At 41.0% G+C, this 15,665-nt stretch overlaps 1 protein-coding gene across 1 annotated transcript in view; it reads left to right on the top strand.

The window, feature by feature from the left end:
* GREB1L (GREB1 like retinoic acid receptor coactivator) overlaps window positions 1–15,665 on the top strand; it is a 114,466-nt gene that overhangs the window by 53,570 nt on the left and 45,231 nt on the right. Inside the window, exons 11-15 of the mRNA XM_008160201.3 lie at window positions 184–369; window positions 4,704–5,030; window positions 6,302–6,430; window positions 7,245–7,379; window positions 9,723–9,920. Of these exons, the coding sequence (XP_008158423.2) occupies window positions 184–369; window positions 4,704–5,030; window positions 6,302–6,430; window positions 7,245–7,379; window positions 9,723–9,920 (975 nt within the window). The remainder of the gene's footprint in view (window positions 1–183; window positions 370–4,703; window positions 5,031–6,301; window positions 6,431–7,244; window positions 7,380–9,722; window positions 9,921–15,665) is intronic.

Genomic DNA, 15,665 nt, shown 5'->3' with positions numbered 1-15,665 from the left:
AAGGGTAGAATTAGGAACATCTGAGTGAATTCCCTAGGATTGGTATACTTGAGTGATTTGTATGGTAGCCATTTCAGAGAGTAGAGGACTTTTTTAAGCATTTTTTTTTATCCTAGTTGAGCAAGTGTATCTGGTTGAATCTCAGAATGATTGAGCTTTATTATCCTGCTTCTGTTGGGGCAGGCTATGGCACTTTACCCTATTTCTATGGAAATGTTGGTGACATTGTTGTGAGTCCTCTGCTGGTGAATTGCTACAAGATTCCACAGTTGGAAAACAAAGATATGGAACAACTAGGGTTGACTGGCAGCCAGCTGCTGAGTGTGGAAAACATGATTCTTCTGACAATACAGTATCTTGTGCGGCTGGGTAAGTTATTTTCAAGAATCACTTGATGTCGACAATTTTTATTCTTTTTTGTGGCATACTTTTTCCCTTTTATTCTCCACTTTCTCCCATTCTGCCTGCCTCTTACTTTCCCTCTTTCACTTCTGACAATCTTTTCCTTCAGTTCTCTGTGACTTTCCCTTTCCTCTCCTCCATTTCTTTTCTATTCATTTTACCCCCTTTTCCACCACTTGCCTATTTCCTTTTTCTTTCTTCCCCATTTTCTCTCAGATGTAGCATCCCCTGTTCTTCGCTTTGCTCGAGTCCTAGGAGAGGTAAATTGCTCCACCTAGTGTCCAGTCTCATGATGGATCTGAAGTCTCCAAAGTATTTAATGACAGAACCTCAAAGGGCTGAGGCGTGAGCACCCCTCCTTGGCCAAATGACCTTTCTGAAAGGGCAGCTACCATCTGGAATGCAAATGTAGCCATTGAAAATTATTTTTCAGTTTTCCATTTAGTCTTTTTATCTTGTTTATCCACTATCGCTACACCCATTTTTTTTCTTCTCCAGCTATACCTCTTTGATGTAGTCCCATAGTGCTTTTTTCCTTCTTTGAGGTAGTAACTAGACCTCCTTAGAAGGCTCTCTAGGCTTTAGGGTAAGGGGGACACATAGGTCATGAACCCTTCACTTCCTCTATTTGATAATTCCTCTGAGCCCCACAGTGGGTGTATGCAGGTGCTTTGACAATACTGTAGTGATTCAGCATCATTTACATTGCAATGTCCTTTATTTTGCAAACTGCAGTGGGCCATCTAACATGCAGCCTGATTATATACTCACACTAGGACTTCAAGCCACTGATTTACTTACGAAGATGTTCAAGGTGTAAAATTACACCTAAAATTTTTTATCTGCACTTTTGTGAATTTTTTTTCATATTTAAAAATATTTTTGTGTTGAATAATACACACTGGGCTCAACGGTGTTAAAAGCAAAAGAAAGCTTCAGCAGGCCAGATTTGGTCTTTGGGGTATCAGCTAGCATTCCTGACTGCCACTCTTGGTGCTCAAAGGCCTGCTTTGACCTGGGAACTGCTTTGACATGGGCTTTTGAAACTTGCGAGGCTTCAGATATCTCTGAGCCACTTTCATGATAAACCTAGGACTTGTAAATCGTGCTTATTAGTGGGTAATAAAATTATAAAAGCCACCTATGTCTGCAGCCCATTTGATGTCATAATTTTAATTTGTATGTACAGACTTTTGACTGTATTCCAAGATTAAAATGAGCTTTAGATATATCCAGAATCAGTAAAACAAGGACAAATAGAGTAATGCTAGTTTAACAAACCAAGGCAATCAGGATAGCATTTTTTTCAGTCTTAATAATAGTTTAAAAATCGAAGTTAAGCAAATGAACTAAATGGTCAAAACAAAAATGTCTTCCCTTAAATAAATAAAAGCTCTTATCTTAAAAAAATAGGAAAATTTTCATTCAATTAGATAAAACTTTTCTTCACCCTGCAGGATCAGTTACTTATAGCCAATTAACTATGTCTTTTAATGTGCAAGATGAATAGCAATTCCTTTTTTTTTTTTTTAATCTAAATTGTGTACGTTGGGACATTGCTTCTTCTCAACAACTAACTCTTCTGGAGTCACTGAAAAATATTTTTGCCTTCCGAAGTTTTGAAAAAGGGAGCAATAATATTTTCACATATGCTGTAGATTATAGATAGACATTTTGAAAAGTAAATCCAAATTTCTAAAAGCAAATCTAAAGATTTGATGGTTCAGTTACTTGGAGGTAACAGGAAGAAAAGCAAGATTCTTCAGAAGGAGCAGGCCTTTCCGCTACAGTCACTTTTTAAAAAAATCTCTGTTATTTCACAATCTGAAAGTCGTTTGAAGTAGATAGTGAAATCAGCAAATCCAGAGATTCTGGGATGGCTGAGTCTGTTGGAACCTTGTCTTTTCCTATTAAAGTAGTTCTATCTGAAAAGCCATCAGAATTGACGCCTGAGCTAAGCTGAGCTACTGAAGATCAGCACTTGAAGGAACAAATTCTATTATCAAATTTGTGAAAAGTAGAGGAAAGGCTCCTGCAATTTAGCTATAAAGGCTGAGGATGAAATAATGGGAGGTGACTGGAAGCAAGGCATTTTACTTTAAGAAGTCTCTTACCTCATTGAAACTTGGATACATTTTTCCATTTCTCAATTCCTAATAGTAATTCAGTCAAAACTCTATAAAAGTGAGTTTTAAGGCCATGGAGAATGCTATGGACATGTTCAGTGATTTTATTTTCCCAGAATGCCTTAATATTTGGATTTAATTTTGCTGCCTAATTGAACATGTTAATCACAGTTTGCAGTGAGTCTTATGGGCACACCTATTAACCAGGCCTCTGAGCCTTCAGGGTGTCTATGAGAGGCAGGAGGGAAATTGGAGACAGTTTAAGCCGTCATTTCTCTAGTATACTATAATCAACTTTATGTTTCACTCTTTTTTCATTATATTCATAGGTATTATGTAAAAACACTTTCATGTATTGCCTCTATACCTAATTTTGAGGATACTGTCCACAGGAAAATGAAGTTTCATTCTTTTCACTCCCAATTTATATTTAGACAGACTCTGACTTTCCCCAGCTAGAGTATGCTCTCATCATCTAGTTATTCCCCAGGATTTCACTCCTTTCACATTCAATGCAAACCTCTTCCCTTTGAGCTCACTACCAAGTGTGTACCTAGTGACCACTAACCATGATGCTAATTTGATAAAGTAAATAAAGATCAGGTGACAAGAAGGCATCCATGTCCCCCTAGAAACTGATTGGGGAGGACAAAGGAAACATAAATACAATGTCAGCAGTGCAATTTTCTGGCCCTCTTTCCATGTATAGAAGAGAAAAATCCGTCTGTTAGGATTTCACCCCCCTACCTTTCTCTGGCCTCCAGCCAATCCTGGAAAAACTGTTTTCTCCGATTAAAATTGTTTATTTTTAAAATGTGTAATATTTTATTTAATTTTTCTATCCTAAAAGTATTACTAAACCTTCATTTCCTTACTTTCCCAGAGAAGATGGAAAGGTACAGGTAGGTCACTTCAACCCTTGACTCACTCACGATGCCTCCTTCCCCTACAAAAATCTAGTCCCTTGTCCCTGTATTTTTTCACAAGGACTATTAGCCCTGAGTTCTGAAACCATTGTCTGATCTCACAGATTCTGAAGCATCTGTATCTGTTTACTAGAGCCTGAGTTTCAAACCTCTGCACAGAAAATAACAACAACAACAAAAAAGACTGACTAGCAGAAGTGAACATAGTCTCATTGTTTTTAATTTAAACTAAATGTAGAAATTCATTTGTGTCATTTGGATGCCAAACATTGACTTGTTTATTTTGTCCTGAAGTCTGGTTGAGTTTCTAAAGAGAATAAGAGAAACAGAATCCTCCTAATTCCAGAGGCCACAGGTCACCCGTAGAAGCTTAGCCACAACCACGGTGGTGGGAAAGGCTGCATGCCATAGTTAGCAACCCAGAATCCTGGGGAATAACTAGATGATGAGAGCATTCTCTATCTGAGGAAAGTGTGAGGCTGCCTAAATGTAAATTGGGAGTGAAAAGAATTAAACTTCATTTTCCTGTGGACAGGATCCTCAAAATTAGGTAAGAGGCAATACATGAAAGTGTTTTTACATAATACCTATGAATACAATGATAAAAGAGTGAAACCTAAGGTTGATTATAGTATATCAATAGGTTAGCTTCTTACTTCATTATTCATTAACCATTTACATAATGCCAACTTTCATAGGTTAGGCAATATGCCACTTTCAGTGACCATCTCCAAAAGCGTACAATAGAATTAATACTGTCTGAGTACAACCTCTTTTAAAGATATCAAGATTAGAATAAAAGAGAACAAAACCCTGCATTTAAAAAAATATATTGAGGTGGCAATCCAGTGTGGTTGAGCATCCATCCATGAACCAGGAAGTCATGGGTCGATTCCTTGTCAGGGCACCTGCCTGGGTTGAGGGCTCGATCCCCAGTAGGGAGCATGCAAGAGGCAGCCTGTCGATGATTCTTTCTCATCATTGATGTTTCTGTCTCTCTCTCCCTCACCCTTCCTCTCTCTGAAATCAATAAAACATATAAAAAATATTGAGGCAGGCAGAGAAGAGAGATGGTAATTTCACAATGGAAAATGGTTTGCAGGGGCTCTATACTTGTGGCCACTACAGGAAAAAGCTTATTTGACAGTTGGAGTATGTATGGTGGGCTTAAAAGGATTGCACATTCATGCCTGTCTTTCTTTTCTAGTTGTGATTTTTTTAAAAAAAATTCTAATTCTCTTCAATTTAGGTCCTGATCAGATCCCTCTCAGGGAAGAATTTGAGCAAATTATGCTGAAAGCTATGCAGGAATTTACTCTGAGAGAGAGAGCCCTGCAGATGGGTGCTCAGTGTACACCTGTGTCGCCAGGCCAACTCCCCTGGCTGGCTAGGTTAATTGCCAGCGTATCTCAAGACTTGGTTCATGTGATTGTGACCCAGAACTCTTTGGCGGAGGGCATTTCAGAGACATTGAGGACTCTCAGTGAAATGAGACACTATCAAAGGCTACCAGATTACGTGGTGGCAATTTGTGCATCGAAAATCAGAGGAAATGAATTTTGTGTGGTAGTATTAGGTGAGTAATGTTTCTTGTTGTGTTATTGTTTTTTTAACCCACTAATTCAATCATCTAATTATTTGAAAAATAGCTATTGGGTGTTTCAGGTATTCATGCAATTAATCTCTGATTAAGTGCTCCCACTGGGGTTCTTCCTCCTAATTTTAACTTCTCCTTTACTCCTCAGATCAGATTTTTGTAGGCCTCAGTTTGGCTGGTGTCTCTGTCAGCTGGTTGTGGGAGCATTATTTCAAAGCATACCCTCGTAACAGATACCCTTGTCTCATGTAACTTCTCTTCTTAAAAAGTTTTGGAAATGTTATCACTCTAGCATGTGATAATGCCATGCCACAGGTGGCTAAGCCAGTGAATCAGATTTGCCAGGAACTTAGCTCATGTAATCACCTCCTCACTGAAGAGGATATTTAATATTGTAATGTTGACTCTCGGTAAATGGTTCAGAAAGTTGGTACATTACAAAATGTATTTTTGTTTCTTATGCTGCTTTTCTATCAGGTACCATCCTGAGTGGCCATTTGGACTAACTTTGCTTTTCTTCTCTAGTGAGTGGCTCTCAGCTCTTCCTACCAAAGAGACCAAGCCCCCTCACTTTGACAAAACCTGCCTTCCCATCTCTCCATGATATATGTCTCTTTCAGAAAGTGTAATACATTAGGACTTTTTGTTTTTATTTATAAAATCAACTTAACAACATAAGTTTATATTTTTAAAATATATATATTTTATTGATTTTTTACAGAGAGGAAGGGAGAGGGATAGAGAGTTAGAAACATCGATGAGAGAGAAACATCGATCAGCCGCCTCCTGCACACCCCCTACCGGGGATGTGCCCACAACCAAGATACATGCCCCTGACCAGAATCGAACCCGGGACCCTTCAGTCCGTAGGCTGACGCTCTATCCACTGAGCCAAACCAGTTAGGGCATAAGTTTATATTTTAAGACAGATGTTCATCATAACCATGTAAACACAATTTTTAAAGGTTTTTCCTCCCTAGCCTTTAAACACAGGTCTGGTATGTTTTCACAGTTAGAAACATAAGATATGTCATTTTTTCCCCTTTTCCCACCTAACATCATATTATAAACATGTTTAGAATTGTCATTTCAAATGCTGTGTAATTTTCCATCGTTTGATGTGCCGAAATGTCTTTAACCAGGTCCCTATCATTATATGCTTTAGCTGTTGCCAGTTTCCGCTATTATAAATCATGTCCCAGGGAACATTTGTTCAAGGGCACGTCATCTTCTCTCTCTGTGTTCTGCAGGTCAGCATCAGTCCAGAGCTCTGGCAGAGAGCATGCTCACCACAAGTGAGTTTCTAAAAGAAATAAGTTATGAGCTCATCACAGGAAAGGTCAGTTTCCTGGCATCGCATTTCAAAACCACATCATTAGGTGAGTGGTCGTAGGATTCAGCAACATCACGCACCCTGGCTGTGTGATTTTCTGAATTTAAATCTTAGCCTGTCGAGGAGATAAGTGTGGGGCTTCAGCTTGCCGGCTGAGCTCCCTTCATCCTCCCTTCATGTGGAATGGTTTTTCCTCAGTATCCTGTGCCTGAGGGGAGCTCGGGGGCACCAGAATGGGAGGCCTCAGCTCAGCCACCACTTTGCTGTCTGACCCTGAGCGACAGTTTCTCTCTCCAGATCTCGGGGGGTTTTTTGTGTGTGTGTGTGTTTTTGTGTGCTTTTTTAAAAAATATATTTTATTGATTTTTTACAGAGAGGAAGAGAGAGGGATAGAGAGTTAGAAACATCGATGAGAGAGAAACATTGATCAGCTGCCTCTTGCACACCCCCTACTGGGGATGTGCCCGCAAACAAGGTACATGCCCTTGACCGGAATCGAACCCGGGACCCTTAAGTCTGCAGGCCGACGCTCTATCCACTGAGCCAAACCGGTTTCGGCAAGAGATCTCGGGTTTTTAATGTCAAGTGAAGATACCATGATCCCATCCTGCCTGCTTTTCGTGTTATGGAGGTCCAGAGAGAGAGAGCCTGTGAAAGCGTATACACTATAAGCATGATATAAAGGAGGGTGGCTCTGGCTACGGAGACCCTGCTGCAGGGATGGCCAAGTGTAACCTCAGACGTGAAAAGCTGGCTGGCTGACAACCTCGATGAGAACCCAGCTTAACTGCCCTACTTGGAGCCTGGTGAAAACCCATCATTCCTTGTAATCTTCTTACCTCCGCTTTATTTTGTAATAGGCGATGACCTGGACAAGCTGCTAGAAAAAATGCAACAAAGAAGAGGAGACAGTGTTGTTACCCCTTTCAATGGTGACCTTCATGAATATGTGTCACCTCAGGAGGCTGCTGCTATGATTCCCACACAAAACCTGGGTAATGTCACCTCAGACCAAAAGCAGGAATCAGCCCTCAGGCCAGACATGATAGAGACTAAGTCCTTCTGGAGGGTTTTGAGGTCTTGTCTTCAAATCACAGACTGTAACAGGTTTTTCATCATTCACTACATGGTACATCTGGCTCGGGTTAAAAATGCCTTTCCGAGTGGTCTGGATCAAACACCTTGTTCTTAGTAAATATGTCCTAGAATTTAAATCAAAGTCAAACACTTTATTTTAAGCATTATCTCCTTTTTCCTGGAAAGATGCCTGGGTCCTTGGTGTACTTTCCTTAGCTCCACCAGCTGTGCCCAGAGAGCTGTCGGTGTGCAGAGGCCTTCAAAGAACTGCTTGAAAGAGTCTGGACCACAGTCTGTGCAGGGCTGGCTCTCCATCAGCTTCATTTACTCTCTGACATGTAAGACACATAATCAGGGATCACGAGGCCTTCCCGACAGACGCAGCAGCAATAGCAAAACATCATCTGCCTTATCACAAGCTCCCTGGACGCAAAGGGGAATGGTGGGACCAGGGGTGAGGAGTTCAGTCATTAGATTGGATTCCTTTCAGTCAGATTCTTTCCCCCAATTCCCCGTGTGGTAGGGACATCATAGGAAAGGATGGGGGGGGGGAAGAACGGGAGAAAACATAGACATAAAACAGATCCATATAAGCTGCTGCTGACAGCCTTTTGGCCTCCACTTGATAGGAATGCATCGTGCAGATATTAGGATCGCCGCAGCAATGAAAGTAGCATGGCTTAGCATCAGTTTGACCATAAAAACAATGCAATACAGGCAATACAATTTTTTTTAACTTCAACTTCTGGGCATTATTTGATAATCAAGTGATCATTGAGATGATCTAAAATGTATTTATACTGTTTTGAATTACTAACAGTTAGAATTTATAAATTCTCAGAGGACTTACAAATTCCCACATACATATCCTTGATTCCCTGTTTAAGAAACATTGCTTAAAGATATTGGTAGGTTTCTTCAAACTTCAAAAGTTGCTAAGTTAAATTCTACAAAGTTATCTCATTACCTAGGGAAGTCCCCACCCATTTAATCTGTGAAATGAAGCGGGGGAAATGACCTAGGGATCAGAAGACAGACTTATTTTGATTGGTAATCTTTGTGGGTCAGAAACTTTCGGGGCTACTATTAAAAGTGGCAGCTATGGGCTTTTCTAGTGGGTCCTCTCAGCCAGTAGGAGACCCGCCCACCTGTATAAACCTCCACTCACTGTCAGGATTCTGTAGTGGCTGAGGCACCAGGAAGGACTACCATCTTTGTGTTGGCGGTGTTGCAGTTTGATTTTAGAGAGTATTGGTTAGCACCGGTTAATTGGGCCCTTGTGTGTGCCAGTGAGACTTCCACATGTGTTTCTGATAAAAAGCAGCCTTTTCAAGAAATATTGGATGTTGCCCGCTCAGGCATTTAGCTGACTAAGCCTGTCTCATTGCGTCCGTGCATGCATGCACGTATAAGAGAGATGGATTGCTTGGTGGTAAGTTGTAATAAAAAGCGACTGTCATACTTAGAGTATCTGGGCCATGTTTTTCTAATGTGTCACCTATTGAGTGTCCAGCTGGCTGTATCAGGAGTCTCTTCAGATAGTACAAGTGTCAGCACTGGAGTTGACCACAGTCGCCTAGATCGGCCAGGTCACAAGCACTGGCAAAGTCAAGTGTGAAAAGGGTGAAGGTAGTGTCTTCGTGACCTATGTTAGGCGGTCACTGGGAGGAGTATTTTAAATCATGTTGCAGTGGGCTTGCTGGAGAGGAAATGTTCACTGCGGTGCCACCCAGAAAAGCTCAGAGGAACTCAGCATTCTTGTGGTTAGGACATTGCCTCCTTCCCTGAACGAGGGCACCTGACCTGAGCTGATATTCCTAAAGAAAACTGGAAACTCTTTCCTCCCCTTTCCAGAGATAAGTCCCGGCTCCAGCTGAGAGAGTGTGGTCTGTACCCCTCTTCCTCCCCAGGGTGGGGGAAGAGTGTTGAGTTAGTGATTTATGAGACAATTTATTCACAGTTGATTTTAAAATATTACATTTGTAAAATTACCACATCCACTCTTGAACGCATCCTTTCAACCAAGTTTTCAGGGAAAATAGACAAATCTATTAAATGCAATAGAGAGTAAAAGTAGAAAGCGAGAGCGCTTGGTGATAGAGCATTACTTTACTGTGTGTGTGTGTGTGTGCGTGTGCGTGTGCGTGTGTGTGTGTGCGTGTGTGTGTGTGTGTGTGTGTGTGTTATATGTCCCCATTGACTCACAGTGGCCATTACAGAAGTGAATTAATCTTCTTTCCTATAACTTTTTTTTATTTTAGATATAGATAATGAAACCTTCCAAATTTATCAACCACAGCTTACAGTTGCCAGAAAACTCTTATCCCAGGTGTGTGCTATAGCAGACAGCGGCAGCCAGAGCCTGGACCTTGGCCACTTCAGCAAAGTGGACTTCATCATCATTGTCCCGAGATCAGAGGTTCTGGTGCAGCAAACTCTTCAACGGATTCGACAATCAGGTAAGACTGAACTTTCAAAGAGGACCCTACCTAGATTCAGCCTTACATTTCCTCTACCTCTTTACTTAATCCAAATGTTTATAGGACAATTCCATCCTTTTTTACAGTAAATGTTATTCAAATTTATCTGTAAGTTTTCCCTCAAAGTAGTCTGGCCTTTTCCCTCCTTGGTCAAGGGTAAATTGAAGTACATGTTTGCCTGATACTGTGAAGTCCCTAGTGGCATCAATGGACAAGATACTGGTCACTCATTTGAGGATAGCCTTGCATGGGATGATGGGGTCTATGCCTCCTGAACTCCTTCTATGGCTTGGATAGGTCACATACCCCTCAGTGGATTCTTACCAATTTAGCACACTACCAGTACATTTTCAACCCAGAGAGCAAAACACCATCCCCCATGTCAATAATGAGACGCCTCAATGCAAAACATAGTTGAAATTTCTCCTAATGACTTTAAGAGAATAAGTATAGAAGAAAATTATTTTCCCAGTTAATATGAAAAGGTAGAGAACAAAAATCTAGAAATATGTGGTAATAGCCCTTTTAACCATAAAATTTGCTTAGAATGATAAGAAGCAGTAAAGAATTTAGAAAATTCTTGACTTTGTAAACTCAGTTTGAAAAGGAAATTATTAATGTCAAGTTGATTCTGAGTACCTTAGCTGAGGGCAACACACACACACTATTTTAGCTGGAGGATACATCTTTGCCACAGTAAAAATATATATTTTTTCAATATATTGAAAATGGTAAGAGGCAGAGGAATTTAGAGGAGCTTAAAGTGTAGGTTTTATGTTTTGTGCCTATCACACAGTTGCTCCTTAGATATTAGTGTAGCTACAGATCACCTGGGCATCTTGTTAAAATGCAGATTCCCCCTCAGTGGGTCTGGGTGGACTGTAGATTCTGCTTTTTAACAAGCTCCCAGGAAATGCCAGTGCTGCTGGACTGAGGACCACACTTTGAGTAGCACAGCTTTGTAGGAAATCATTTGTTAGTTCCATGGGCCAAATGAGCTGACAGTAGGTTTTTCCCTTTATAACTGCCACATGTAAAGTCCATGCCTTCTGGAGGCCTAACTGTGCCTCTAAAATTCTGAATGTCAAGTTACAAAATGACCTGTTGCCCTGTTACAAAACCTGTTGGATTGACTTATAGGTGATTAGCCAGAGAAGATCAAACACCTTCTCTTATAGCTCTCCCAGAAACCAGAGCGAGTTCTAGGCTCCCTCAGCTACTGGCTATTACTGCATTTTCTTTCTGCCCCCCTCCATTGAGGGAAATGCATGGACTTCAGTCCCACTACGTAAGCATTGACCAGATGCTTTACTTCTTATGGATTTTCCACTTCCATATCATGGAGGGAGTGCCTTCTCTTGTAGGTATTTTACTTGTACCAATTGGCATCTGTGGCCGTCCTGAGTCTGTGATCTGATATCCCAAATCGTGCTTGAGCAAACTCATCGCACCTGTTTCAAGTGGTGAGCTCATCCCTGGTCAGCAGTTGTGCTCTCTGTGAGCCTTTTCCTGAAATGACCTCTTGATGACCTGTGCTTTCACCTCTCTTGATAAATGCAAGACTCTAAATAAAACTGTGCAGTTTTGACAGATGAAGAAATTATATAGGTCCTTCCTTTTCCCTTTTCAATGCCTTCAGATTTTTCTAAAGTGAGTATTTTAGGATTATTCTTTCTCAGAAAGGCACCGGAATTTGACTAGTTACCTAAGCTTGGAATTCAGAAAAATCAATGGTATGCACAGATTTGAAAAATTCAAGGCAAAACATACTTTTAAAAGTATTCAAGTTTGACGTTAGCATACATACTGAAATTTTTGCTGCCAAAACAATCACTTCTATATGTTTTTAAATAACTGCATTCATTTTTATTATAGAGAAACATAGTAGTTATAGTATTCTTTATTTTGAAAAATAAAAGCAAGTAGGAACATTCACACGTTTATAACCCCACCTTTCAAGAATAACCACTTGTTAAAATGTAGGCGTTCACAAATGACTCAGCCGCTGGTATTCCAGGCTTTCTTCTCTGCCTGTGTCTGTTTTTTTACCCGACATTATAGTACACACGTCTTCCCATGTCATTAAAAGCTTTTGTAAGCATCATTCTTTTTTAAAAATATATTTTTATTGATTTCAGAGAGTAAGGGAGAGAAAGAGAAAGATAGAAACATCAATAATGAGAGAGAGTCATTGATCGGCTGCCTCCTACATGCCTCACACTGAGGATTGAGCCCACAACCCGGGCATGTGCCCTGACCGGTATTTGAACTGTGACCTCCTGGTTCATAGGTCGATGCCACATTGGCCGGGCTGTAAGTATCATTCTTGATGAATGTATAATAGTCCATATCATATATAACACACCAAAATGTACTTGCTTTGATATTTTAATACCTTCATATTCTTGGAATACACAACAGTTGATAAGAGGAACAGGAAGGACCATAAGGATGTTAAGATGTAAAGAGAAATTATCTAGAGCAGAGTAAATGGTTAGCAAGAGATTACTCACTAAAACAACTCTTTAAAAAATCACAGATATTGCCCAAACCCGTTTGGCTCAGTGGATAGAGCATTGGTCTGCGGACTGGAAGGTCCCAGGTTCGATTCCGGTCAAGGGCATGTACATTGGTTGCGGGCACATCTCCTGGTTGGGGATGTGCAGGAGGCAGCTGGTCGATGTTTCTCTCTCATCGATGTTTCTGGCTCTCTATCCCTCTCCCTTCCTCTCTGTGAAAAATCAATAAAATATATTTTAAAAAAAAATCACAGATACAAAAGTAGAAAGGATTCTCAAGAAATCACCTGACTCAGTTTCCTCAGGTTTTGCCATGTGACTCAAGGAGAGCTTCAGTTGCCTAAGTTCACGGAGGGTGGTGTCTAATGTGGTACCTCTTTGGGGCCTGGCGGCAGTAAGTGCTCAACTAATGTTTGAATGGAGGCGAGAGTGAGGAAGAGGAGGGACAGGCGGGGGGAGAAACAGTGTTCAAGTGCCCCGCTCTCTGGTTCCACTTGCCTCTCCCTAAAGGAAGCACTTCAGCAGCCGGCCTGCCAGGAAAAGCACAAGGCAGGGAGAGGCAGCCAGGGCACGCAGAAAGGCCACGTCCTTGGCAGCCCTTGTGTGGCTGAAAGAAAAAGGTGAAAATAGAAACCATCACGTGGCTGCAGACCCAGCACTAAGGCAAAGCACTTGATACCTCAGCTACATTCTAAGTCAGGAAGGGAGGCAGGGAGGAAAAGAAAATGTTATGGAAAGAATTTAAGGAATTAAGAAAGAAATGAAATGTGTTAAACATTTGTAAGTTTGCCCAAAATGGACTGGAGTGATCAGTGCAGAAGTAGCAGTTTCATTTTTAAAAATTTGATGTTGTGACATAATTCTTCCAATTCAGGAGAACCCTGGGTTCTATAAATTAGGTATCCATGCATTAAAAATGCAAGGCACTTTCCATTCAAGGTGGGTGGGATGAAAACAGGGAGTCTTTGTGACTGTTCACACTTGCCTCCATCCTGCTTTTAAAATGGTGTAGGTGGGAGCCCCAGCGAATGAATGGGAGTCGCGGGTAGTATGCAGTCACGGAAGCTTTATCAGTTCAGGGGAAGGATGCCAATGTGACACCTCAACACATGCCTGACTATAACAGAACCAGAGAGACATTTTGACCTGCTGATAGGTAGATACATTATTCTATCCAAATGGATGTCGGGAAGTTTCAAGGTGGTAGTGGAGGTTAGAAAGGGAAATGAAAAGATAGATGAAGGCATTTTCACAGTCTAAAGTATATTTTCCTGGTCTCATTGACCTTATACCTTCTTATCAGTCACCTAAAGTTTAAGCAAAAGAAAGGCAGTATTTACTGGGCAGGGACAGAGGCGGGAGGGAGGGAGGAAGTACTAAGAAATCACTCTGTCCTGAAGTGGAATCAGGAAACACCAGAGATTCCTTTGTACAAATATTATTGAACAGGTACCTAAAGTTAGCATTCTTAAAGTCAGTTTCCATGCCAGATGTATAGAAAAGATGGCACCTGGCTCACAGTCTTCTCTGCCTCCCAACCTGCCTCCATTCGGAGGTATTTCTTTTTCTTTTTTTTTTTTCTTTTTTTTTTAGTTTAGATAATAGATTTATTTTGCTTTTGTTGAGTATAGACAAAATGCAAGGTTAAATGAGCTCTGCAGGTTATCCTCCTATGTGTTTTTTAACTTCTCAATTGGAAAAAAGAGTTTATATCCTATATCCTATATTTTGCTAAGAAACCGTGTAAATGCTGTAATATTCATGGTCAACTCCAGGCAAAATATTTCAAGATGACAAAATTTATCTTGGATGCTTTCTCCGCTCTCATTTCTGTATTGGTGCCCTTCATTCTCTCTTTCCCTTCTTCTTTCCTACCTTGAACTTTGCTTCTCCCCACAACCAGAATCGGATTCTGCTCTTTAGCTACCCCCAACCACTCTACAAAACACCCAACATGCTTTTCCTCTCAAGTCTTCCCAAGATCCGGAGGTACTTTCTATCCAGGTGGACAACTAGTCAATATCCTAGTCTCAGTACCGTACATTCCTCATCCTCAAACACCTTTACCTGCACTCCTCCTCAGTTACCTGCTCTCTAGTCACATCCAAACCCTGCTGGGTCCTGGAATCCTTAATTCTAATATCCCTAATGTAAGACCACAGACTCCTTTTCTACAAACACCGTCGGGGGCGGGGGGGGGGGGGAATCAAGCTTTCCGATTAATGCCATCATAAATTCTCTTTTGGTTCTTTGGTTGGCGCTCTCTCCCATTTTCCACAGTGGCTATTGCAGACTCTGTCACTCAAACTTCCAACTTAAACTTTCTCTCTTAGCAAATGATCAAGCCACCAACTTCTCTCCTCCCCCACCCCCAATAGAAGAAAACTTCAGATAACTGTATATACATCCATCTTTGCCCCTTCCATCTTGATCAGCGAAAGAGCCGCCTTCCTCTATTTCAGCCTAATTCTCCCACCTTGTATTATTTCTTGTCTCATTACCACCTTCAACTTCTTTCTCCCCTGGGGCTCATTCCATCCATTTAAACCTGCCTCACTCTCTGGAAGACAAAACAAGCCTCTGTTAATCCTACCTAACTCTCCAGCTCATCCTTCCCTAGTTAACTGCCAACCTTATTGAGTTGCCTGTTGTTAGTTATTTCCATTTCCTCACCTCCCAGTCGCTCCTCAACACCCTAGAAATGGGCTACCCATATAGGACTTTCACCAACGTTACCAATGACCTTTTCATCCTTTTCTGGACTCCTTTTTAAAAATATATTTTTTTTATTGATTTCAGAGAGGAAGAGAGAGAGAGAAACATCAATGATGAAGGAGAATCATTGATTGGCTGCCTCTTGCACGCTCCCCACTGGGGATCGAGCCCACAACCTGGGCATGTGTCCTGACCAGGAATCGAACCATGACCTCCTGGTTCATAGGTCTACGCTCAGCCACTAAGCCACACTGGCCGGGCCTTTTCTCAACTCTTGACAGTACAGGTGACCTCCACTCCTTCCCTGCAGTATCTTCAGCTTCTAAGATACTATTTCTCTTTAACTAGGAAGTAAAGGACTCAGGAAACATCTCTGTCTTGTTTATGACACAGCAGACACTTAATATTTATTGAACTAAATTTTATATAACATTTTGTTGAATTTAATTTAATTTAAAATCTGTTTTAAAAGGAAAACATAGAAGTACTA

This window comes from Eptesicus fuscus, chromosome 12 (assembly GCF_027574615.1).
Source record: "Eptesicus fuscus isolate TK198812 chromosome 12, DD_ASM_mEF_20220401, whole genome shotgun sequence".
NCBI classification, from domain to species: domain Eukaryota; kingdom Metazoa; phylum Chordata; class Mammalia; order Chiroptera; family Vespertilionidae; genus Eptesicus; species Eptesicus fuscus.
Note: the sequence above shows the minus strand (reverse complement) of the source record. Positions and strands in the feature narration are given on the sequence as shown.